Source organism: Mauremys reevesii, linkage group 10 (assembly GCF_016161935.1).
Source record: "Mauremys reevesii isolate NIE-2019 linkage group 10, ASM1616193v1, whole genome shotgun sequence".
Taxonomy (NCBI): Eukaryota; Metazoa; Chordata; order Testudines; family Geoemydidae; genus Mauremys; species Mauremys reevesii.
Genome location: NC_052632.1, coordinates 15,478,237 through 15,505,365, shown reverse-complemented (window position 1 = coordinate 15,505,365; position 27,129 = coordinate 15,478,237). Strand labels below are relative to the sequence as shown.

General features: G+C 43.0%; 1 protein-coding gene across 1 annotated transcript; it reads left to right on the top strand.

Annotated features, from left to right (window-relative positions):
* Window positions 1-999: 999 nt before the first annotated feature.
* Window positions 1,000-27,129, top strand: MTHFS (methenyltetrahydrofolate synthetase). The gene is made up of 3 exons (XM_039493278.1): window positions 1,000-1,286; window positions 4,738-4,999; window positions 26,658-27,129. Exons 1-3 carry the CDS (start codon window positions 1,125-1,127, stop codon window positions 26,879-26,881), a joined length of 648 nt encoding a protein of 215 aa, XP_039349212.1. The 5' UTR covers window positions 1,000-1,124; the 3' UTR covers window positions 26,882-27,129.

Here is a 27,129-nt window from a genome sequence, read left to right as displayed (position 1 = left end):
GAACAATTTTTCTCTTTCTTATTTGTAATAACCTTTCAAGTACTTTAAAACTGTTTTCATCACCCCTCCCTGTCTTCTCTTCTCCACACTAAACAAACCAATTTTTTTCAATTTTCCCTCATAGGTCATGTTTTCTAGACCTTTAATCATTTTTGTTCCAGAAGAGTCCTGTGCAAGAGCTTCCGTGTTTTAAAGACGGTAATACACGTTAAAAACAGCTAGGAAGAGTTTACATTACAAAACCACATTGGACCCATGTATCGCCTTGCCATTAGGTCCCTGTCCTGCAAACACTTCCAGGGGCTTAACCCTCAGCATGTGAGCAGCCTCAGAGCACTGTGGGCAGCGGGAACCTGGGTGCCGGGCCCCTGGAGTCAGAAACCCCCTGGGCAGCAGGAGTGTGGGCACTGGGGATCCCCCTGGCACAGGGAACCTACCGGAATCCCCCTGGGCAGCGGAGGCCTGGGCGCTGGGGATCCCCCTGGGCATGAGGAACCAGAAACCAATCGGGCAGTGGGGTCTGCGGACGCTGGGGATCTCCCTGGGCATGGGGAACCAGAAACCAATCGGGCAGCAGGGGGCTCGGCGCTGTGGATCCCCCTGGGCAGTGGGGGCCTGCGGACGCTGTGGACCCCCCTGGGCATGGGGAACCAGAACCAATCGGGCAGTGGGGGCCTGCGGACGCTGTGGACCCTCCTGGGCATGGGGAACCAGAAACCAATCGGGCAGCGGGGGGCTCGGCGCTGTGGATCCCCCTGGCCAGTGGGGGCCTGCGGACGCTGTGGACCCTCCTGGGCACGGGGAACCAGAACCAATCGGGCAGTGGGGACCTGGGCACTGTGGATCCCCCTGGGCAGTGGGGGCCTGCGGGCGCTGTGGACCCCCCTGGGCACGGGGAACCAGAACCAATCGGGCAGCGGGGGCCTGCGGACGCTGTGGATCCCCCTGGGCCCGGGGAACCAGAACCAATCGGGCAGCGGGGACCTGGGCCGCGGCGCTGGGGGTCCCTCTGAGCAATCTAGCGATCAGGGCCCGTGAGAAGCAGGCCTCGGGGGAGGGGGCGCTGCGTGCGGGGGAGAGAGGCGGTGCGCAGAGCAGCCGAGAGCCGGGGGCTCATTCTGCGCATGGAGAGCCGAGGGGAGGGACCCGGCCCGGCGGGCGAGTCCAGCGAGATGGCAGCGGCGCTGCGAGCCGCCAAGCAAGCGCTGCGAGCGGAGCTGAAGCGGCGGCTGAGGGCGCTGAGCGAGGCGGAGAAGCAGCGCCAGTCCCGCCTGCTGAGCCGCAAGGTGGGTGCCCGGCGGCCGGGCTGAGGCGCGGCCCGGGGTTAGGACCCTGCCTGGCTGCCCTGTAGCTGGGCTTCCCCCGCCCTAGCAGAGGTCGGTGACTCACGGGCTTCCCGCGTTTGGGGGGCAGGGACGAAGGCCCCGCCTGCGCCCTTCTCCCCGCTCAGCCCCGATCGCCTTGGAGGCCCCGCGGGCTCCAGCGCGCCCCGAATACCAGCCCCACGCCCGACCCACTGCTCCTCCCCGAGCGGGCCCTGCGAGTCCTCCAGGGCCAGGCCCGCCCTGCCCTTAAGTTGGGGCTCTGGGCCAGCCGTGATTTGGGGGTGCTCCCCCCCGCCCCGGGTGCAGATGAGCCTCAAACTGCCTGAATCTGCTGCAGAAAGAACTCTCCCTACCTCTGCTCGCCATTCCTGCCTCCAGGCCTATGCCCCGCAGGTGGACTGATCTCGGGCTGTGTGCGCCAGACCCCCGTTCATATCCCACCCAAAATATATATTTCTTCCTCCATGCCTGCAAGTTCATAATATTAAAATAATGTATAACCTTTAAATCAGATCCTCTGGATTTTCCAGTGCAGCCTGTTAACTAGGGGCCTGGCCACACTAGGATAATGAAGTATTTCTTTAAAAAAAAAAAAAAAAGGAAAAGGGGGGAGGTAGCTAAGCTAGCACGTGTTCTAACACATTTTTAAACACTAGTGTGGCTAGGATAGCGGAGCATAGAGTTCACCTCATCTAATTAACACATGTTAAAATACAACTTGCCCTGTCTCCCTTAGGGTTTAAAAACCTGTTATATTATAACCTAGCATATTATAAATATACACCTTTTATTCCAGTGTGGACAAGCCCATAGCCTGTCTTCTACTGAGAGCTCTTTGGACTGACTGCTGTTTGTGTCTTGAACAGCACCAACTAAACTGATGCTGCTAAACGCATAATTTTAAAACTAATGAGAAGCTATAGGTATGCTCAGAAGGTTCATAACATAAATGAATTTGGGCTGAGTTGTGAGGCCCTGATCGTGCAAACACTTGTGCATGTGCTCAGCTTCTGGTCCTATTGGACTCAGTAGTAAAACTCCTGTTGGTATCAGTGGGGGCAGAATTATGGCAATGCTGAAAGGTTTTGAACATCCGACCCAGAAGTGATAAAGGTGGGTTCGCCTAAAGGGAAGATACTGGGCCACTGTCTAGTTTGCAGTAGAATATGTAAACTGACTAGGGCCTGATTCTGCAAACACACAAGTGTTTAACTTTACTGCCATGAGTAGCCCATGTGTAAGAGTTTGCAAGGCCAGGGACTTAAATATTTGCAAAATATACAGTGAAAATCTAAATCCAAAGCTCTTTTCAAACAGATTGTCAGTGGTAAATTGAGATAAAAGAATTACCTTCATTATCAGGAGACTAGTGTAGTGGGCATTGAGAAGTGTTTGAAAATGTTGAGAAAACATCTTGAGCAAAGGCTGAAAAATTATCTTCATAACAGAAGATAGGAATTGCAGTTGAGAAGGATAAAAGAGGCTTGACTACTTTACTTAGAACTTGAAGAATGCTTTTACATAAATTCCCGTCTTGGAAAGATCTTAAATTCAAATTGGAATAGCTGCACTAGGCTGACTTTCTTACTAGTATTTAATTAGCTACTGCGTGACTGTGCTTGCTTAATGTTTGTGTTCCTGATTAAAGTCATGCTGTTTGCATGCTCTGATTCTGCAATAATAGTCATCAGCTAATGTACAAAGGCCAAAGCGTTTTCTCTTTGGAAACTTCTGTTGTGTGGCAGGAACTACTGCCTGGGCCAGGGAGACATCTTCTGGCTGTTGGTACTAATGTGAATGAATGACTGATTGTATTTGTCTTCAAGGGCACAATGTAACTGCACCATGCATTGATCACACTATGAATTTTCCACACTGTGGAAAGGGAGAAGTAGGTAGAAGAGGAAACCTAGAGAGAGAGAGGAATGGGAATGGGATAGGGATAGTTATTTTTTTAAAAGTCAATAAAGAGATACAATTGATCTAGTTTTTATATATCTCACACACACAAAGTGGGGAATAGCTAAATAACTCTAGGCTTTTTAAATAAATGTAAGAGATTTAGTCAGAGGGGAGGGAGAAAAATTAAGTAAAGGTTAAAAACAAGTACAAGTAGAAAAAGGAATATAGGTGAGAATTAGAGAACTATTAAAAAAAAAAAAAAAGGAAAGTGACAAGGGTCAAAGCATAGAAAGGCAGTTAGTCCAGGATTATACAAACACACAAAAGAGAATTCTAATTCTGGTCTGCATACTCCAGTCCCATTAAATAAGACTAAATTAATAAGCGTAGCCCCTATATTGCCTTGCACTTTGCATTTGCACCACTACAAAGTTGAGTGTAAATCACTTTCAAATCAGAATGGAAGCATATTACACTTGCTTTGTACTGTTGTAAGTGATGACACAAGGTGCAGAGCAATCAGGACCCTGGCCTTAAAAACCCTTTAAAAAAATTTCAGTGTGGTTCAGGAGGGTGTTATGCAAGATCTGAAACTTTTTACATTTTATCACGCACACCACATATGCAATTTCTAATTCTCTTCCTAGGTTCAGCCCTTGTCCAGCTTTTTGGTCTAGAGGGCCTCTTTTAGATCAAATAAGTGCAAAGGCAATTTCTCCTACATTCCCTAGATCAGCTAGGAGAGTGGGCAGCAGTAAGACTGCCTATCAGCAGAAGCATTTAGGAAAACACTTTTGGGACTTCAAACTCCTCTACAAAGTTCAGTTTGAGCTAAAGAACTAAGGGCCTGATCTGGCAAGGCATTGAGCCTCAGCTTATTTTCCTAGGTAGGCAGAAGGAAACAACTCTTTGCCTGAGCTAAAGCTTTTTAGGTTGTTCTTTTGAGTTTTGGACATTGACACTGTCACTGACGTACTTCTCACCTGCCAAGACCCAAGTGTGGGACCAAATGTATGACTTAAAACATAAATGAGGAATACAAACACTTTCTCTGCTCTGTGGACTAACATCTCCCTGTCCCATGCACTTTTTTCTGCAGTGATGTTGGTTGTCTGGACATGCTTGCACTATACATTTAAAAAATGCATAAAGTACAAATGCTTATAGGATCAGCAAAATATACTGAACACTGGTCCTGTGCTAGTGACAAGAGGGAAATGTTCCATCCATGAGGTATCTCACAAATGCTGTCCCAAAGCTATGTTGCTATATCCTCAGTAATGCTAATACGGTTTATAAACTGAATACACAAAATCATCTATGTTAATTTCACTTTTAGTAAACACCGAGGTGGGGGGCAAAAGTGTTCCTGATGTGAAACATAAACTCTCTCTTTAATATTTTCAACCTTTTCATGGAGAATATTGCTTAAACCTGAGTTTTTAAGTAAAAATAATAAGTGGATCTTTTCATAAGCTTTTAAACCTCATTGCAATAATTTCCCATGTAGGTGATTGGGCATTCCAAGTACCAAGAGTCCCAAAGAATTGCAATCTTTCTGAGTACGCAAGATGAAATTGAGACAGAAGAAATCATTAAGGACATATTTCAGAGAGGGAAGGAGTGTTTCATTCCACAGTACAAGCCCCGGAGCACTCACATGGATATGGTCAAGTTAACATCCGCTGAAGAAATTTCTTCACTTCCTTTGACATCTTGGAACATTCATCAGCCTTGTGATGATGATGTAAGGGAAGAAGCTTTGTCTGGGGGTAAGTGTTTCCTTCTTTCTGATGCTGAATCTCAGGCGATGCCTACACTAGAGAGCTTACTCCAGCCCTCTCAACTGACGGTAGCTTTCCCGCTGACGTAGCGCTGTCCACACTGGCACTTCAATTGGCGTAAACTATGTTGCTCAAGGGGGTAGCTAATTCAATCCCCGAGTGACACAACTTAAGACGACTTAAGTTGTAGTGTAGCCCCATCCTCAGACTCAATGAGCAGGAGTTGCTTGGGATCAATAAGAAGCTGTTAGAAGGGAAGGACAGTCTGTTAGAATGCACTCTGGTTCCTGATATCATAATTTCTGGAAGTTGTAAGCTGGAATGTAGGAATTTTTATAGAATCCTGGATCCTAAATGTTGTTGTGTGTGGAAGTATCCTAGTGTCTTCGCAGAGCCTGTAGAACAGCTTTTAGGATTGAGGTCTTAGACTGCAAAATAAAAGCACTTTCTACTAGAGCTGGGGGAATATTTCAATTTATTTTCTGTCATTCATTCACATTTTCATTTGTTTATTCATTTCAGCCTCAGGCTCTTGGCACTTTACAAGATCTAAAAGTTTGTCAGTTTTATAAGTCATATAAAAATTCTAGTCTGTAGAAAACTAATTTTACTGCCATTTGACCTCCAAATCAAACCCCACCACATCCAGCTCTTCAATAGAACCCTCTCCAACTGCCCACAAATTATAAACAAACTTGCTTTGCCTTTGTTCACATTCCTTCTTTGTTTGCTTTCAGCAAATATTTCAGTGAACATCTTCACTGGCAGAAATGTTTAAGAATATTAATGGAAAGCAAATGCTGAATTCATGTGGGAAACCTGATTCTGGGGGTACGTCTACGGTGGTGAGTTTCTGCGCAACAAGTTATACCACTTTTATTAAAGTGCTGGAATTAAACCACTGTGGCGTGTCCACACTGCTCCTTGTGACAATGGAGCGCATCCACATTAGCAGCTCTTGCAACGGCAAAGATAGCAGTGCATTGTGGTAGCTATCCCACTGTGCAGCTGGCTGCAGGGTACTTTGGGAAGGGTTTACAATGCCTCATGGGGCAGGCACAGCGTCACATGATCCAGGTTTCCCAATCACATTGTTCCATGGGCATGCTACTACATTGCCAGCTGCTTTTCAAGGGCATTCAGAAACTGAGCTTTGAAAGGGGAGGGGCACATGCCTTCAGGGCAGCTGTCCGAATTCAAAACAATGAGCAGAGTGGCCACTTGCGGGATTATGGGACACTTTTGGAGGCCAATTGATTGCTTTCTGCTCTGTAATGTGTTTACACTGCCAGTACAGTGCTGGAGCCTCTGCACTGTAAGGCTTCCGACTCTCGTCAAGATGGTTTTTTTGCAACACTGCAGCTGAGGAGTTTCTGAGCACTAAGTGGTTTGGCAGTGTGTACATCTCAGGAGTTACACCACAGAAAGCTGCTTTACTGTGCAGAAACTTGCAAGTTTAGACAAGGCCTGAGAGTTGCTCACCTATACAGAGACTTACCAGATTGCACACATTGTGTGAAGTCACCAACAGCTCCTGTAAGCTGGATACTGCAGCAATTCAAACCAATTCAGTTTCACTGGATTTTTAAATGTTTCTTATTAGCATGTTCTTTTCCCAGAAGCATTAGTTTTTTTCATGGGAATTCTCTTTGGTCATTTAGTGTTATCAGTATTAGCATCAGTACTAAGTCTCCATTTATCAGAATTTTCATTTTATTTTGTTTCAGTTGATTGACTTGTTAATTTCTTCTCTTTTGTCCATCTTTCTCACTTTAGAATTCTCTGTATTCACGTTAGATGGCAGGTGATTTCATTTACCTCCTATGGTCATTCTTTCTTTCCCCTGTATCCAGCATTTTTTGTTGTTACTTCCTTTCCTGTTGTCTGTCTTACATGAAATTCTGTAAATCATTAATCAGCAGGTTTGAGGTCTTTGGAAGGTGGCTCTTAAAACATCTTAACATTTTATTTAGTTAAGCTTAGTTCAGCCATAAGAGACCACTTACTACATGTGATGAACTGTAGTTAGTTGCATTTAACAAGCCTAAGTTAGAGATCAGAATGAGAAAACAGGAAAATCGTAGGATGAAAGTCACCTACAGTTGGGGGGAGGTGACTGGCAAGGAGGGGTAATGTAGGGACCACTGTAGCTCTTGTGCACTGTGGAAGAAGCCTGGCACAGAAGTCTGCAATAGGGCAGCCCGGGGAGGCATGTTTACATCGATCCTGTACCTCTCACTTCAAGTAGTGCCAGAGGGGCTGGAATAGTAGCTAAAGATGGTCAGAGTTTTTCAAATTTCAATGTTTTGATTAAAGTTTGAATTAAAAAAAGAATTAGGAAAAAATGTTCCCCATTTTTCGGTTCTCTGTAATAATGACCGATGTGTGCGCACGCGCATGGCAACACATGTTTTGGTTCTGGGTTGAGGGGGTAGAGTTTTCCTCTTCAGTCTTCCTGTATGGAACCTTATTATTATCTATTTGTGATATCTTTAGATGAGTTCAGGGGTTATCCTGTTCAGAGACTGGAAATGCAGACCTCCTTCCTCTTCCCCTGAATAGCTTTTGGAAGGTTAGAAAGTGCATTTAAACTCTTTGAGGCTATTGGATGATGAGACATGAAGTAGACAGACTGTTCCTAACAGAAAAACATACAGAACCTGTGCAAAATGTTGTTGCCATATTTATTAAACTTTGGTACATTTGCAGGAATGCCAAACTGCTTCGTTACCACCCTTATCATCCATTGTAATTATGAATGTCTGAATCCTTTATCTCCATGATGTTATCAAATACTGTCGTGATGAATGGTGTTTACATTGTTATGAGTAGATGACATGGTGTTTTAATAGTAAAGTTCCCATTGCTTGCATATATTGCTATTAATTTCCATGAAATATCTTGCAGGTACATAACTTATTTATGTCACCACTGACTATATTCATTTATACATGACAAAACAGAAAGCTCAGATCCAGACTATCTGTAAAACTTTGCTTCTCACAGGTCTGACTCTTAAGGAGGCTAGCTCATTATCTATTCTATGAATGGTGTTGTTAAACCTTGGCTATGCATTCCAGGTTCTAACAGATAGATACTCCCTTTAATTGTAGTCCTTTCTCTGTTAGATCCCTTTTCATCTTGGTAGTGCACAACATTACACACATTATTGATGTAAAAATAGATCAAGACAATTTCTCTAAGAGGAAGTCTTTCATCCTCTCTACCACGTAAAAATGACACAGATCATTTGTCGTTTAAAAAGTTGCTTTCCGTTGGCGTTTCTACATACTAAGCAATAAAACAAGCAAATGTGCAACAGTGGCAAAGTCAAAGTTCAGCCCCATTGGGAGTCTGCTTTTTGAGTCAGTCTTTAGTTACATGATAACATACTATTTTTAACACAAAACTCCTGTCTAATTCAGTGCACGGGATGGGCCTGCTCTGGGGATGCGTTAGGGTTGAGTAGAGCTGCTTACACCAGTTAGCATGATCCCATTGAAAGGAAAATGGATACTTTCAATTTACAATTGCAGCAACCCATTGGTAAGTACTTTGAAATTGTTATCGAGGGAGCATTCGCCCCATTTCAAAGTTTGCCATTGGGAACTACCTTGCGGAAATATTTTTAGCTGGAAATACACTGTTTTAGCCACCTTTAAAGTCCTACTATTTATTTTTGTTGCACTCACTGCACACAGGACTTTGGTAGTGATAGTCAGCTCAGAATTCTTAACAACTTAAAAATATATAGAGCCTTTAGTGTTGGGACATATGGATTGGCAATATATTATTGAGAGGATCACATGAAACCTAGCTACAAAAGAAAGATGGCATTTTGAAAAAGATAAGAGGCTGAATTTTAAAAACAGTGCACCAGGAATAAGAACTTGGAAATATGAGGCATATACAAGAGTTTAGAAATAGAAAACAATATAAGAGGAAAATAGTATAACTGAAAGCAGAGTAAATGTCTTGTGTGTCACTTCAGACACACTAGTTGTTCAACAGCTATACATGAAAATATGATGGTAACTTATAAAACCGTGTTAAGCATTTTGAAATAAGACACATTGCATACAATATTCTGGGGGTTACTGAGACAGACTGAAAGAAAATATGTTCTGAATGTCAGATAAATGGATATGTTGGAAGCAATGATGTTAAATATTACTGCATAGTGGGAAAACGGAATGCTCCAAACAAGATTTTAAAATGATTGAGGGTGTTAGTAGATTGTCTTCTCTTTGGGGAGACTTGATTAAAATTTACAGTACAATATATGCCAAGGGATAGATTATAATTTGAAATTTCTTTAGAATGGTCATAAAAAGAAAAGCTGAGACCGTGGCATGAAACCAAATTGAAAATTGAGGCTTAGCTCTTAATGTAATTTATTTTTTAATGAAATGATTTAAACTTTGGATTGAACTTCTGCTTGAAGACAATGAGCCATCGTATTTTGTTGCATAGGAAGAATCAGTTCAGTTCTAGTGGGTCGGTTGGTGAAGAGATGATTCTTCCTCTCTTGTAACATAGGAATTGTCATTCTAGATAAGGTCAGTGTTGCGTCTTGTTCAGCATCCTGTTTCTGACAGTGTCTAATGTCAGATACTTCAGTGAAAGGTGTGAGAAACCCCTGAGTGTGTAGCTATGTAATAATGTGTCCATATTTTCTCTCTTTCTCATCATTATTATAAGAATCTAATCCTTTTTGGAATTGTGCTAAGCTTTTTGCTTTAATATTGCCTGGTGACAATGAGTTCCACAGGTTAATTATGTATAACGTAAAAGTATATTTCCTTGTATCCATTTTAAATTTGCTACCTTTCAATTTAATTAACTGGCCTATTGTCCTTGTATTATGAGAGGGTAACTATGACCACCTGATTTACCTTCTCTATAATATTAATTGTTCTTTTAAAGCTCCGTCATCTCACCTTTGTGTTTTTTTCCTCTCTAAACTAAACCATCTCAGTCTTTCCAGTCTCTTTTCATAACAGTTTTTTCTGGACCTCTGATATTTTTTCCCACTGGTCTCTGAACCCCTTCTATTTCTGCTGTCTCCTTTTAAAGATAGGGTGACCAGAATGGAATCTAGTATCTGAGGCAAAGATATATGTAATATGATTTATGTAATGGCAGTATAATATTTTCAGTATTATTTCCTTTCTATTTCTTTATACACCCTAATGTTTGCTTTTTGACTGCTTCTGCCCATTGAGAAGTCCATATGGATGCCCAGACCTTTTTCCTGAGTTGTTACAAAAACTACCCTCCATATCCTCTAGGTCCATAAAATACATCACAGAGAACCATACATTATTTCTTATACGATATGTAACTGGGAGTGAGCCTCCCAGCCTGGGTAGACAGACTTGCACTAGCTTGGCGCGAGCTTTCCTAATAGGTAAGGCTGGAATAACACCTGTAGCCAAAACAGTACAGGTTTGAGACCCAGCCATGATAGCAGCCATGTCCCACCGGCCTTCTTTTATTTTCCATCCTTTGGCTGAGAGATGGGGGGCTTCCACCAGCTCCTAATATGACATTCGACCAGCTGGCTCTTGGACTGAGGACATGAGTCATACAAAATTGCCTGCTCTTGATCTTGGCTCCTACACTAGCTTCTAGCACAGGGGTGGGCAAGCTTTTTGACCCGAGGGCCACATCTGGGTATGGAAATTGTATGGCGGGCCATGGATGCTCACGAAATTGGGGATTGGGGTGTGTGAGGGGGTGAGGACTCCGGCTGGGGATGCGGGTTCTGGGGTGGAGCTAGAAATGAGGAGTTCAGGGTGTGGAAGGAGGCTCTGGGCTGGAGCAGGAGGTTAGGGTGCGGGCTCTGGGGTGGGGCTGTTGATGAGGAGTTGGGGGTATAGGAGGGTGCTCCCTGGCTGGGACTGAGGGGTTTGGAGGGTGGGAGGAGGATCAGGGTAGGGGGCGGGAGTCAGAGTGCAGGAGGGGTTAGGGGTGCAGGTTCCAGGTGGCGCTTACCTCAAGCAGCTCTTCGAAGCAGCGGCATGTCCCTCCTCCGGCTCCTACGTGGAGGCGCGGCCAGGCAGTTCTGCACACTGCCCTGTCTGCAGGTGCCACCCCTTCACCTCCCATTGACTGCAGTTCCTGGCCAATCGGAGCTGTGGAGGCAGCACTTGGGGCCCCCTGGCTGCCCTACGTGTAGGAGCTGGAGGGGGGACATACTGCTGCTTCCAGGAGCCTTGCGGAACAGGGAAAGCCCCTGACCCCGCTCCCCAGCTGGAACACCAGAGCAGGGAAAGCCCTGGACTCGGTTCCACAGCAGGAGCTCAAGGCCAGATTAAAACATCGAAGGGCCAGAGGCGTCCCCTGGGCCATAGTTTGCCCATCCCTGTTCTAGCAGCTACCTGAGCCTGTTTAGTAACAATCAGCACCCACTCCTCTGGATTTTTATGTGCACTTTTAGTTGTGCCCTTAGCTTTTCTTGTGCTCAGAAACACATATGATACTAAAGTCCCATTTCCCTTACCACTGCTGCTCTCTTTCTTTGGAATGTAATAAATAAATGAACTGCTGTAGTACAAAAGCAGGTGGATTTCACTGGCATCATTTTGTAATGTTTTAAACTTCTTTACTCTAAACTCCTTCTGTGTAGCCTGTAGAACATGAACAAAAGATGGGATGGCTTAATTCTAGCCGCACATCTAACCAACAGCATGTTGTTGAAGTTCTAAAAGCTTTTGGAATATTAAAGCTATTCACTTTTGTAAAGTTCATTAACTCTTTAAAAGGTTGCTGTTCCTTTTAATCCCACTTTAAGTGTTGTATCACTATTCTCCTTGCATAAAATGTCCTTGTTAATCTCTCTCACTCAGGAAAACAACTGGAAAGATTACTTCTTCTGTAATTAATTGAAGTGTAAAGGAGAGTGGAAATGGCGTAGTAAAAAGTTGTAAATTCACTGCAAGTGGCTCTGAAGTGTTGTTTTGTCTCAAAGAGGGCTAATTTTATTACAATGTGAACAATAACACTGTTATTTTCTTGGTACTGTCTCCTAGAAACAGAAGTCTTTCAAAAGCAAATAACAGGTTGTTCTGGATTATGGCCTGAGACCTACATCAGAGTTTTAAGAGAAAAATTTGAACATGCGAGTATTACTTTCTACCTCCATGAGACTAATTTAAAGAGAGATTTTATCTTCATTGCTTTTATTCTTACAGATGATTTTTGTTCATGACTTTTGGAGTAAATGTAGAGCTGGATTGGCAGCATTGGAGCCTGTACCCCTTTCTTTGTCCACAGAGTAGAGATAGTATGGGCAATAGGAGTGGCTATGTCTCCATGCTGCCCAAGAGTGTGCTTCAGCCTGGTCTTGGATGGACCATCTCTAGGGAGAGAAGATCTCCCTCCTTGGCCCATTTAATCTTTGTCCTCATTGCTGGGATGACTAGCAGTGGACCCGTTTGTAATACAGTTAACTCCTATCACCTCCTCATCATGTACACTGGGAAGTACCTTGGAGCCTGGAGAAGGAGAACTCCTCAGCGCCAGAATGCGGGATGATTCTCCTACTGCTTCATAATGTGAGTAAGGCTATAACTCAGCGGGAGCATCACATTCTGGTTCAACAATTCCAGCTTGTGCTGACTGTAATTATTTTGAGTATTTGTGATGCGAGGACTAGACCCATCAAGCCAGCACTTTTGTGCTCTGAAGTGATGCAATGATTTCCCTTTACCAGCAGGTGTCAGGAATCTACAGATTTAGTAGCTTGAGCTAGTGTCATTTTTGCTGTCTCCTATAATTAAAATCTTGTTTAGGATTGCAGTCACACACAAGGGAGAGCAAATGTTCCAACCTAATGTCTAAAAAATGAGCAATCGCAGAGTGGGTGCTGGGATTCCAGGTGTGGTCATTTTTATAAAGCCGATCGTCTGTACAAGGTTTGTGTGTAAGAAATATAGTGGTAGAAAGCAGCCATTCTCAGTCATTGTGACGATAAAACATGTCTGACACGGATGGCAGTGGTGCAGTTACCTGCTGACTACATGCACGATAAACCCTGCCAGATAAACATTCCTAACCTTTCTATCCTGTGGACTAACTCTTTATGGGAGTTATGTTTATGCATCAAAGAAGAAATTAATGGCTTACATCTTAATGGTTTATATTTCACAGGCAATTTAGTTGCTCCAGCAGTGGAGTAGAAATATTGATAGTAACACTGCATAATCTGTTTTTAAAAAAAAAATCCCCAAACTATAAACTATTTGTCATATTTCGATTTAGTCATTTTTATTGATCGTATCATTATTATCTGTACACTTTAAAGAGAAGCAGAATAATAAGATTTGAAAATGTCATCTACACTGAGGGCTTGTCCCCACATACAGCACTGCAGAGGTGCAGCGGCAATGCTTAATGAAGATGCTATCTATGCCGACAGGAGAGCTTCTCCCATAAGCGTAGGTACTCCACCTCCCCAACAGGCGGTAGCTATGTCAACAGGAGTAGACCTCCTATCTACATAGCACTGTCTATACCAGGAGTTCGGTCAGTATAACTGTGTCGCTCAGGGGGTGTGGATTTTTCACACCTCTGAGTGTGACGTAGTAGTACAGAAACAAGTTGGCAGTGTAGACCAAGCCTAAAATCCTCATATTTTTCTAATGTTTTACAAGTGTAAGATCCATTCGGGCATGAACACTTCAAATGTCAGTGCTGTTGCAAGTTTCTTTAAAGCAGAAGCTTTGTGACTAGCATTTGCTGATCCAACAAAAGGTATCAACATGTTGCAAAGTTGCTCTTGCACAGATTTGTCCTCCTCCTTTTGGCTCCTTAGCAGGTGCTCTGTATTTTGCTGTCTTAACTTTGCATTTTGACCCAGGTGCAACCCCTTAGTGCCAGAAAGCTTTCCCAGTCAAGTTATTCTAGCCTCTTTGCTCAGAATTACAGGAGCAAATAACTCACCTATCAAAGAAGTAAATATTAAAGCAGATAACCAGAACGTTTCTAAGCAATGATTTCTTTTATTTTGGACTCGCAAAACCAGAAAGTATTTTAAATGGCTTTAAGTGAGGAATGTAGCTTACGTGCTTTGCTTACATAATGTACTTTATGAAAATACTTCAAAGAACCATTCCAACTAAATGGCATTTCTCCTAGCAAATTCTGAAAAGGGAACGTACTAAACTTTTAAACCTGAGCTGACATATAGCTTAAACCACAAGTGAAAGGCAGCATGTGATGGTTTCAGTCTGATCCCTACTATAGTCTTTTTCATATTATGAAACCAGGTACAGTTTTGGCTCAAGTCTTAAAATGATGCCACCAGAGGCCCTGATTGTAAATGAAAGGCTATTTATTGGTGAAGCTAGTAGGAATGTCTGTGCAGTACGGACACGTACTCCATATCTGGCTCCAGCCAATGCTGTAAGCCTTTCCCATTCTTGGGCACAAAATTGACAAGAATGTATTTTTTTAAAAAGGGAATATAAATAACCATTCTCATTCCATTTTTATCTCAGCATATTGGAATAGAAGCTGAGCAAAGGGCATTATTAGTGTATTTTTGCAACTTTACTAATGAAAGAATTACTACCAGTCACCTGTATGACTGATGGGGATCATGTAGTTTCTCAGGGAGAGGTGTAAATATTTTATTAAGCCGTAGTTCAGCAGAACAAGTGTGAATTGTGAAGACTAATGTTTCGTGCTGACACAAAACATTGACATGAATGAATAGATGGATAAATGCTGAGTTGCTTAATACCTGTTTGTAGAGTCCGCTGATGATTCTGTTTTCTGAAAAATATTTTTATTGAAGTAATAACAAAAAATATTTAACTTACTCTGAGTGATTGTATTGGATGGATATACTTTTGGGGGATCTTAATGTATAAAGGGACAGTATTCCACTGGGATTTTTCTGAGTGAACGATATTGCATAGAGCAGTGTTTCTCAAACTGGGGCTGCCGCTTGTGTAGGGAAAGCCTGCCCGTGGTTTGCAGCTCCAGGCCAATGGGAGCCGCTGGAAGCGGCAGCCAGTACGTCCCTCGGCCCGCGTCGCTTCCAGCAGCTCCCATTGGCCAGTGGAAGCTGTGATCGGCTGGACCTGTGGACGGGGCAGGTAAACAAACTGGCCTGGCCCGCCAGGGGCTTTCCCTACACAAGTGGCATCCCAAGTTTGGGAAACACTGGCATAGAGAATATGTCCGCATAGGTCACCAGCACCTCTTGTGGACATGCACGAGGCCCTGCCTGCAGTGTAACCAGTGTGATTCCACTGCTGGGGGCAGGGGCTCCAGGGGAGCCCCTCTTGTGAGCTACAGAGCCCAGCTCTGTCAGAACTCCCTGTGCAGCGGGGACTTGACAGTGAGGTGGGCCGAGGAAGCAGCCGTAGCAAGGACTGTGGACCTGCTGTGATGTGAATTCATTGGCCATCCCTTCTGCAGGAGGAGTGGTGCACAGGCACCACAGAGGCTGTTCTGGCCTTGAGGTCTGGAGCAGTGTTTACGAAGTAGCAGAATCATCCTGCGCTGTGGTGGTAAGGAGTTCTTCTCCAGGCTCCAAAGAACTGCTCAGCATACAGTGCAGTGACGTGGGCTTTTGTGCTGGAGGAAGGGTCTGGGCTGGAGTGCTTAAGGAAGAATTATAGCTGTAGCCCTTTAAAACTCAGGATGCTGATTAACATTGTAAATAAATCCAAGTGCCAATAAACTGATCAAGAGAATACAGGCCTGAGCAGCGTGCCCAATTGCTGGGATTCACATGGAGAGTAGAGGGAGGAATAAGTTATCTAGTACTTTCTACTTTGATAGGCCCCAGTTCAGCAAAGCATTTGAGTATGTACTTAAGTCCTAATAAAGTCAATGGGACTTAAGCATGTGCTTTAGGGCCTGTTCCACAGCCCATTGACTTCAGTGGTCTTTGGAAGGAGGCCCTTACTCGATAGGGATGGTTTACTGAATTGGGGTGTCACTATCTAGCATAAGGTTGCCAACTGTCCTTTTATTATAAGGGACATCCCTCATTTAAAAAAAAAGCTGTCCATACTAAAAACCAGTATGGCATGCCTTTTATCCCATATTTCAACCAGGGTTGTAGTACTGTCATACTGGTCCAGTGTGTTGCTCCAGTATCTGAAATCCAGCAAGGAGAAGCACTTCACTTTGCAAAGCGCTGCTGATTGGCAACTTGACCTGGTGCCCCAGGTCACGCCACCACTCAAATTTGGCCTACCACCCCTCTGTCTCTGGACCACCACTGCAAGTTACCCCTCCCATTGAAATCTGAAACCGTGTCCCTGAAGATTGCAGGCATAGCTTCCTCCAGTCCACACCCCACCGCTTCTTTCAGCAGCAGGCAGAGACCAGCAACTGCAGCCTCCAACTCTGCTCCTGGTACTTGCCTGAGGTCCTGGGTTCTCTGCAGTATCCAGCACTGGAGAGAGAGAGCCCCGAGGAAGGACCGGGGAGGAGACGGGACACACCCCTAGAGGCTCAAGGGAAGACTGTAGTCTCTGCCATATTTTTGAAATACAGGGGTGGCAACCCTAATCTAGCAGTTCGTTTTGAATTGATACCCTTTACTGGCATGTGTTTGAATAAATGGTAGGTCTCTCTTGGAACCTCATTCCAAAGAAACAACCAGACATCGCTACTTAGAATAATTAGCGTGATTATTAATAAACAAAATAAATGCTGCCAAGGTGCCTGGAATACTGCATTGTTAAACATTCACTGCAGATCGCACATCTGGAGGGAAAGGCAATTAAATAGTCACCATTTAAATTTAGCTGTGGTTTTTTTTTTTTCAAATAAAACCAGATCTGAAGATTAGTCCCATAATACAAATGTGTTTGAGGTTGTAAGGGAACTATGGCAGTGAGAACTATAGAAATGTCTATATGAAGAGCGGCTTAACCCCCCACCCCAGCAAATACCTAAAATGGCAGAAAAAGAACCAATGATATTTCTCACATGGGTAACTTGTTGTGTCTCACGTGTAGTTCGTTATGTCAGCACAGCAAAGTGGAGACAGTGTGGAGCTATGTGGATTTACCCCAGCTGAGGTTCTGGCCCTTTGTGCTTTAGCTTACTATTTCCAGGGAGGTGTGACTTTTTTGCTGAGCGACCGGTACTGATTTTTCAAGGGCTTGATTGTGTGAGCTAACGTGAGTTATTCGATATGAATTTTCTTTCTGTTCAGGGGATTCTTCCTGCTTTTTAGCAGACTGGCTGGGGGAAAGTCAAGATACATAATTGCTGATGTTTGTGTAATCACTTGCATTATTGGTAAATGTCAGCATAATTGGTTCTGGATGAATAACTTTTTTTCAAATGGCTTATTAATTGCAGCAGAGGGCAATGTTTTTGTCTCCTTTCTCATTAGAGCAGGGCAGATTGATAAAAACAATACATCTCCCATTGTTAAATGTGTGTACTACAGAACTCGGGTCCCAGACACAATGACTTGGGAAAGTGCAGCATAGCTATAGGTTTTCCACACTCAGAGTCCTTCAAGTTTGCTCTCAGTGCTGATTGCTTTAACTGTTGTTTCCTCCCTACCATTTAGCCAGAAGATCAGGCAGAGGGTTGTCTCTGAAACTGAGCCCTACAATTCTGGGACCATGTTCCCAGCTCAGGATTGTGGGCTTGTTCCTGTTGATCTCGACATGCTCAGGATTGGGCCCTGTCGTGAGCAGGTTTCTCATTTACACCCATCATCTCAGATAGTGCAACCTCTGCAATGACCCAAGACTCTGCTTTTGAATTCAAAGATTAGAGCTGAAGTATTAGCATTATTAACAACTGCAGCAGCTGTGCTGGCCCCATCCAGAGCATGCAGGGAAAAGACCCCTCAGCCTAGCATCACTGCTACTTATCAAATGATTGATTTATTTAGATATAACATTATTATCTATTTATTTATTTATTATCTGTGTTGTGGTAACACCTAACAGCCCCACTTGTGGACCTGGGCACCATTGTGCTAGCTGTTGTACAAACACAGAACAAAAAGACAGGCCCTGCCCTAAAGACCTTACATTTAAAAAGGAATGCCCATACAAAAGCTCCAAGCACCCTGACCATAATTAAACTTGCAATAACCACCCAGAAGCAGTAATACTAATATATAAATAAATTAACTTCATTAATCAAAGGTAGCAATATACCTCAGTCAACAGAAGTACAAATACTCCAGAAAAGCCTCTCACCTTCCCCCAGTCATGCCCAAGAACATACCCTGGTCCTTCCCCCAAAACCCCACCAAACAAGTGGCAGAGCTAGGAAAATTTATACCAAAGATAGTCTGGGGCTAAGCTAGCATGGGGAAAAGCACAGCACTGGAGATAAGTGAGTCTCGGAGCCAATGAAACTTCCAAATAAATGTCAGTCAACTTTGTGTGTGAATGAGGAATGAGGTTAAGTGATAACCACGAGTGTGCCCTAATTGGCTCAAAAGGAACTACCCCACTATTAAAAGGCACTCCTAGATTACTCGCATCATTAGTACCCATGACTGGATCCTCCAATCCATAACAGGTCATCTAAACTTCATCCCCTGGATGTCAGTACAAATGATGTCTTGGGTCAGGTGTTCAAAAGAGCTCTGCTTCCATTTAGGCACCAAAATAAGTAGCCAGGTTTTAGAAGATAGATTTTAAAAGGGTTCAGCATCTTGTCTGTAAGAGCCATAATGACAGCTACTAAATACTGCTGGAAATCTGGCTCCGTGTCTAGTGACTCTGTAGCACTTTGTGTATTTCCCACCTCCGTCCAGTCATAGTCCCCTAAGTCACTTAGTCCCAGATCCTCAAAGATATTTCCTAACTCCCATTGAATATCTTTTAGGATCTGGGCCTTACATGTTTTTGAAAATTTTGCCCATATTTAAATGAATCTTGTGCTAAAATTTAGAGAGATTATTTTTAGAAGGAAATAAAGAATTTCAGTATGTGATGAGGTGCATAGATCCTTTGCAAGCACTTAGCCTTTAGTGTTATAACTTTCCCAAGCTAAGCAAGCCCTGTCTCCAGCTGCTGGTACCCGTTTCTGTGCTTTATATGCCACCAGGATGGATATCTTTAATGTTGAAGGCAATTGAGTGTGTTAACTTTTGTGTCTATGCAATCAGAATAGAACTGTAGGCAGCAAGCAGCTAGAGTTTTTCCCTGTTTGAAAAGTGAAGCTTTACAAAAAAAAATAAAATGTAGATATTTTTATTTCTGTGATCTGTCACCCAGCTGAGCTGCATAACTCTGAGATCAGAGAAACTTTTCATTCCCCGATGTTGGATACGTTTTGAAAAGCAGTCAGCATTGAGTGGTGTCAAAAAGGCAGGTGCATATTCTAGTCTCCTGTTGCTTATGGTGTCCATTCTATGGAGAGAGAATATCTTTTTCAGGAGGATGGCTTAAACACAAAAGTAAATGATGCCCTCTGGGCTCGATTCTCCATTGATCTGCAGTCGTTCACAGCTATGAAAGTGGGTGGCAAATGCTACCAAATCAATGTGTGATCTAGGGATTGAAAGCACTGTATAACAAATAAATATTACACAAGCCGCAAAGCCCTCTGTGCGGTTACAGGAATTAGGGCTGTCAATTAATTGCAGTTAACTCATGCAATTAACTCAAAAAAATTAATCTCGGTTAAAAAAAATTGCAATTAGTCACAGTTGTAATCACACCGTTAAATAGAATACCAATTGAAATGTATTAAATACAGTGAAACCCCGCTATAACGCGACCTTTGGGGTCCAAAAAAATCCCATCTCGCTAAATGCGGGGTCGCGGTATAGCGGGGTTTCAAATCAGTCAGGTGGTCCCCAAAGCGGTGCATTAAGGTGCACCACCTAGTGCCCCTGGTGCCTAGTGCCCAGCAGGGGAGAGGAGCTGTGGCCCCCCCGCCTGCCGGGGACAGAGAACTCCGGGGCTGTGGGCGCCGCTGCTCTCTCTCCCCAGCAGGTGCGAGGCTGCAGCTTCTCTCCCCTGCCATGGTATTGGGGACCATTGGTACAGTATCATACTGTATTATACTGTACCTTAAAGGGAGCCAACCTGCGATCGCGTTATGGCGGGACGCGTTATGGCGGGGTTTGACTGTATATTGGATGTTTTTCTGCGTTTTCATATATATTGTATTCTGTGTTGTAATTGAAATCAAATTGTATATTTTTTATTATAAATATTTTCACTGTACAAATGATAAAAGAAATAGTATTTTTCAATTCACATCATAAGTACTGTAGTGCAATCTCTTTGCCATGAAAGTGCAACTTACAAATGTAGATTTTTGTTGTTGTTGTTACACTGTTTTGTTTTTGCGTGCATTTATGTAAAACTTCAGAGCCTACAAGTACACTGAGTCCTACTTCTTGTTCAGCCAATTGCTAAGAGAAACAAGTTTGTTTATGTTTACAGGAGATAATGCTGCCCTCTTCTTATTTATGTCACGAGAAAGTGAGAACAGGCATTTGCATGGCACTTTTGTAGCTGGCATTGCAAGGTATTTACATGCCAGATATGGTAAACATTCATATGCCCCTTTGTGCTTCTGCCATCATTCCAGAGGACATGCTTTCATGCTGATGACACTTGTTTTAAAAAAAAAATGTGTTAATTAAATTTATGACTGATCTCCTTGGGGGACAATTGTATGTCCCCTGCTCTGTTTTACCCACATTCTGCTGTATATTTCATGTTATAGCAATCTCCAATGATGACCCAGTACATGTTGTTCATTTTAAGAACACTTTCACTGCAGATTTGACAAAACACAAAGAAGGTACCAATGTGAGATTTCTAAAGGTAGCTACAGCACTCAACCTAAGGTTTAAGAATCTGAAGTGCCTTCCAAAATCTGAGAGGGACGAGGTGTGGATAATGCTTTCAGAAGTCTTAAAGGAGCGACACCCTAGTGTGGAAACTACACAACCTGAACCACCAAAAAAGAAAATCACCCTTCTGCCGGTGGCATCTGTGAAGCTTATTTAATGTTTGTAAGGTATAAAGTCCTTGAAAGGAAGGTGCTATATCAGTGCAATGTGTTATTGTAGAAGTAGGCCATGAATACGGCAGATTATATATTTTATATATAATTTTATTATTAAATGTTCTCATGCCTTGTGACATATGAGGCAACCTAGTGTTTCCTCCTCCGTATGTCTAATGCCATGTTTCTTGCTTCTTCGTAGTCTGTTTCTGTGACAGCAACATCTTTCTCAAGGGTGTTCTCATATGTCATCTGTTGTCCTCCTCTTTTCCCTCTTCCTCCAAGTGGTATCCAATCAATGTTTTGTCTAGGAATACAGGTTTTTTGACATCAATACAACATGGCCAAACTGCTTTATAGTCACAATGATCCGAGAAAGAAGGATAGTCTGTTGGCCAGTCCTTTGTAACACATCACCATTACAGTAGAACTTCAGAGTTACAAACACCAGAGTTGTGAACTGACCAATCAACTACACACTTCATTTGGAACTGGAAGTACACCATCAGGCAGCAGCAGAGACCCAAATAAATAAATAAATCAAATACAGTACAGTACTTTGTTAAACATAAACTACTAAAAAAATAAAGGGAGAGCAGCATTGTTCTTCATAGTAAAGTTTCAAAGCTGTATTAACTCAATGTTCATTTGTAAACATTTGAAAGAACAACCATAATGTTTTGTTCAGAGTCACGAACATTTTTAGAGTTATGAACAACCTCCATTCCCGCGCTGTCTGTAACTGAGGTTCTGCTGTAGTTACTTTATCCCACCAGCTGACACCAAGTATTCTCCACTAGCATCTTTTTGCCAAGTAACAATGTGATGATCACAATAACACCGTATATCTTTATCTTGTATGAATTTTCTTATTTTTCCAAATATTGGCCAGTTTTGAAAAACTCCACTTGCCTTTCCAGTTCTTGCTTTCACCTCCTTATGGAGATGGCCATCAGCACTGCTTGTGCTTCCAAGATATACAGACTTGTTAACTCTGCTGTATTCTTCACTCTCAATCACATACGCACCATAATTGCTGATTCCTCTTTCAAAGATCATGACTTTCATTTTCCTTTCACTGATTTTTAATCCTACTTTGGGAGCCTCATATTTGACATTGATAATGGTCTTTTTTGTGGACATTGCAGAGAAGGAGGAAAAAGTCTATATGGAAAGGCAAATGAATGGGGCATGCAGCTGTTCTCTCCTTTCCAGTTTAAACTGCACTTAGGTTTTGAAAGATAATAAAAATAAATCATTGTTTACATAGTACAGCCCAAATCCCCACCCTGTCCCTCAGTGGACGTGGACCCATCTGTGTGTGGAGGAAAAGGGAAATAGGACGCAAGGGTCCATACTGGGTGGAGCATGGTTCTATGGGGGTAGGAGGTGCTAGCATGTCCATGAGTGGCAGCTACTTGGGTGGCAGGCCTGGAGGTGTCACTGTTACCGCAAGGATCCTATGTATGGGGGCAAGCGTTATGGGGGTGAGAGGGACTTTCCCTCCCCATCCTTGTACTATCCTGTTGAGGCCCTGTTCAGTGCAGATGGTGGTCTTATGCATCTTCATTCCTGGTACCCCTGTGTGAATTAGTATATGGTTGCACCTCTGATCCTTCTCTGATGGAGCTCTCTAGCACTCAGCCAAATTACAGAGATTGGGATCTGGGGACAGGATTTGGGGCTAATGCAACCTGAACTGACTTTAGTTTCCTTTCAGGGTAGCACTTATGGCATGTCATCTTTCTACTGAAATCCTGTTTGGTATTTTACTTTAATCTTGTGCTGCGTGAGTTGTTTTGAAATCAGATAGTACATTGTGAGTCAGGGCAAAGAAATTCTACAGCACTCTGGCATCTTGAAAAGTGTGAGGGTGCCTATTACAGTATTTACAGCATCATTTTTCATATTGAAGATTTGCACAAGTTTGTTTGAGTATCAGAGGGGTAGCCGTGTTAGTCTGGATCTGTAAAAGCAACAAAGAATCCTGTGGCACCTTATAGAGACATGGGTGAATACCCACTTCTTCAGATGCATCAAAAGAGTGGGTATTCACCATATCATCTGCAGACTCATCTGTTTGAGTTACTCAGCATAAAATCAGTGATTGCAGAGCGGCACACTCATGAGAACAGATTCTGGTTCTCTAGAGATCCCAGAAAAAACCCCAACAATTTCTTAAACTAATACATCTAAATTCATTGAAGTGTGGCTTGTGCCATCAGTGAAGTGATACAGAAAATTTATTTCTTCCCAGCATTGTCCCTGCCAATTCCCTCTTTCCACAGCACTCCCATTCGCTTACCTTCTTCCTGCTTGCAATATACAGATAAAGTAAAATGAAAGTGGCTGTGTAAAATGCACCTTCTTACTCTGGAGATTTGCCCCTTGCATATATTAATATCTGCTGACTTTAGTGACTAAAAGACGTTTTTACTGCTCTTTACCCTATGAGCTCAACACAGCTGAGAGAGAGTGTGCTCAAGGCTATTCCTTGTGCATCATCAGCAGAATTGTTTTTTAAGTTCCAGTCGCAGGGCCAGTCATTTATACTCACGCAGTCCCAATGAAAGGCAAGAGTTACCGGAGGCATAATTTGAAGGGAATGGGGCTGTACAGGGGTAACTCGGGGGAGAATTTGACCTTTATTTCTGGTGACAATGCTAAAGGAGGAAAGAGATCACTTGAATCTTAGGGTATGTATACACTGCAGTTAGACACCTGCAGCTGGCTTGTGCCTGCTGACTCAAGCTCACAGGGCTCAGGCTCACGGGGCTGTTTAATTATGATGTAGACACTTGGTTTACAGCCCAAGCTCTGGGACCGTCCCAGCTCAGATCCTAGAGCCTGGGCTCCAGCCCGAACCCGAACATCTACACTACAATTAAACAGCTCCTTAGCCTGAGCCCTGCTAGCCCAAGTCCGCTGGCATGGTCCAGATGCAGGTTTTTAATTGCCATGTAGATGTACCCCTAGATCCCAGACTGAGTTTGCAGGCTTGCCAGCAAATGTATCTTTTGACTTGTAAACTGAGCACATATGATCTCCAGTGGCTGAGACACCATAAAACGTGGAACCTAATGATGCTGTTTTTACAGTTTCACTTTTTAAGGTACAACTGCATTTTAAGACCTCCTGTCCAGCTCTTCTGTTTTCCTATTTTACTCGTATTTGCCATTTGTCTCCCCTTTTAAATCAAAATGTTCAGACCTCTACAGTGTTCTCACTTCCCCTTTTATTTCAGGTAGGAGGGAACCAGTAAACATTTCACAGCCCTCTCATTGGCCAATTCCCTGCTGCTCTTCCCTGGGCTTTTTTGAAAGCAAGTTGACTAAACTGGCCCAAGCCATATTTGTGAGATACAGCTTCCACTATCTCACTTTGCATTTTTTATATTCTAATTAGTCAGAAGGGTAGAATGGATGGATATTCACACCGGTAATTCTTTTTTCAATAATGATGAGCAGTGCAAGGAAATCTGGCAGTCTGCTCTGTATGTGCAAATGAGTTGGCCTGAGTGTATCAGGTGGATACCCTGGAAACATTCCTCCTCAGCTGTAGCACTTCCAGTGTAACCTTCCCTACACTGCTTTGTGTGTTGAGCCTCATCCCTGACTCAGTGTGTTATCTGTCTACTAGGTGTCCCGTTTTGATGTTGGTTTGTGATGAGAACAATGCAGTTCAAGATGGTGGCAGATGCTAGTTTGCAGTTAGGACGAGCTGTAAAAATACCTGGAACAAGTACAGTAACCAAGTAACTTTAATAAAACACCCCTGCTGAAACACCATGACTGGGATGCAAATAGGAAACAGTAAACAGGATGTTAATGAATGCCCTATCCAGATTCTTTCAGTTCAGCTGTGTTTTCTAGGCTTCACCATATATTTCTGTCTTCCTCATTTTAATCTTTTTTTCTGCCACAGCAGCATCGGACAGAACACTGTTTCCTTACACTGTGAAACAATAAGTGTGATGCTCATGGTTCCAAAGAGCAGCATTAGCTTAGCCAGGGTTATTTGTTCAGAAGATACCTTTGCAGGACTTTTCATACTCCCAGGACAAGCAGTGGTGCTCTACATGTTGTCTGCCTCTAAACTTGGCAGCAGTTCAGCATTGTCTGTTTCCTTTTTCTGCCTGGCAGACGTGAATCATCTGCCAAAACAAGGTGGGCAGAAGACTCTAAATTCTAGTTACCCTACTGCTTTGACCCCAGACCACATCAGTCTCCAGAGTGTTACTAATGCTGGAAAAAACGGTTAATCTGATCCTGAATGTACTGTGCTTTTTTTTCTAGGCTGGTTGGGTGGATCACCTGTAAAGGTTTTACCATTTATACATTAGAACACACATCTGTTTAGGAGAATGACTTCTTAGCCAACAGCAGTTTGGTTTATCTCCTGTCCAAGCTAACTGCTAACCCACTTGGGATTAGAAGCTCAGTCATGAAAGTATAAACTCTCCCCTCCCATGGGAAAAACATGTAGAGAAAAAAGCTCTTATAGAATTTCAAGAGGCTGAACTTCTGGGGTATCAGAAGACTAATGCCCTCACTGGGGAGGAATGTGAGCATCACAGAGGGGCAAGGGCCTGGCCTTGAAACCCTCAGGCTCTGGGGAATTCAGTACCAAAGCTGACAGATCCTGATGCAACCACAAGGAGAGTCAACACCTTTGTGCTGCTGCCTGGAGCCCCTAGCAGCTGTTCATTGTTGTCCACCCAAATGCCTCTCAGGAAAGGAGAGGCCAAAGAGAGGAATTAATACTGCTTACAGTAGCATTGCGTCCTATGTACATTTCTGCTTGCAAATCCTTTGAACTTTGGGGAACATGCCATACAGAGTGGCTGCTCCATGATGGTGCCCCCTTCCACACAAACTCAGATACCCTTGGGGAGGGTGGGGAAGCATGCATCCATTTCCATACCTCAGCCCCTCTTTGGCCTTTGCTCCCCATCACAGAACGGGGACCTATAGCATATAAGCCAAAGTTTATGAATCAAGGAGACTGGGAGTAAGAGGGACCTGGTTGTAGACTGAGCCATGGGAGCGACAGCGATGGCTCAAGCAAGATTATTACTAGTACCAGTGTTTTTCCCCCCAACCCAATAACTGAGTAATCATTTAAAAAACCCTGACCTAGCTAACAAGAGCATACACTGTGTCCTAGATATAAGGTAGCAAGTTTGTCACAGTGGCCTATGTTTAGAACATACCACATCCCAGTTGCTTGGTTTATGGGAAGCCAGGGGGTGGTTCAATTACAGGAAATTCTACCGCTGTGTTAAGATGTTTCCTCCCTCTATATCTTTTTTCTTTTAATTTCTTTTTCTTCATTTTGTGGCTGGTACTATAGGTTGCTTTTCTGCTTCTTCCCACACTTACTAGGGTTTGTTTGAAGATAGGTGTTTTTTTCCCTTCAGGCTTTTCATAGGCCTAATTATTTTGCTGCTGATCTAATAGTCACTGGATAAGGTGACTATGTAAAGTTACAGATTTAATATTCAAGGTATTTTTAATCTGTGCAAGAAAAAGGAGGCATTTGGCAAAATATAAAACCATCATTTTAACTTAATGTTGGCAGATATGTGTAAATATTTAAGTCATAAGGAAATCCACAGCACTAGTTTGTTAATCCACTATCTTTATTTCATTTGATGTATTTTTTCCAACAGGAGGCCTTGACCTCATCCTCATGCCAGGCCTTGGGTTTGATAAAAGCGGCAACAGATTGGGAAGAGGGAAAGGATACTATGATATCTTCCTTGAACGATGCATGCATCATCCCAAAGGAAAACCTTACACGATTGCCTTGGCTTTCAAGGAACAGATCTGTGACTCAGTGCCAGTGGCAGAAAATGATATCCAAATAGATGAAATCCTTTATGAAGATAGCTAAAAGCATCTGGATACTGCCGACTACAAACTGACCAACCAAAGACTTCATATGAAGGCACAAACTTGTAATAGTCATACATTATTTTTGTAGCAATAAAATACACTATTTTTAACAACAACAAAAAAAGTCATGTTAATAAAGACTGTATTGATCTCAGTCTAATTAGCAAATATCTATTGTTAAGTCTTATTCTAGAATCAATAGAAACAAGAATGGGTGACTATTAAAATAAAGATAATTTAATCTGA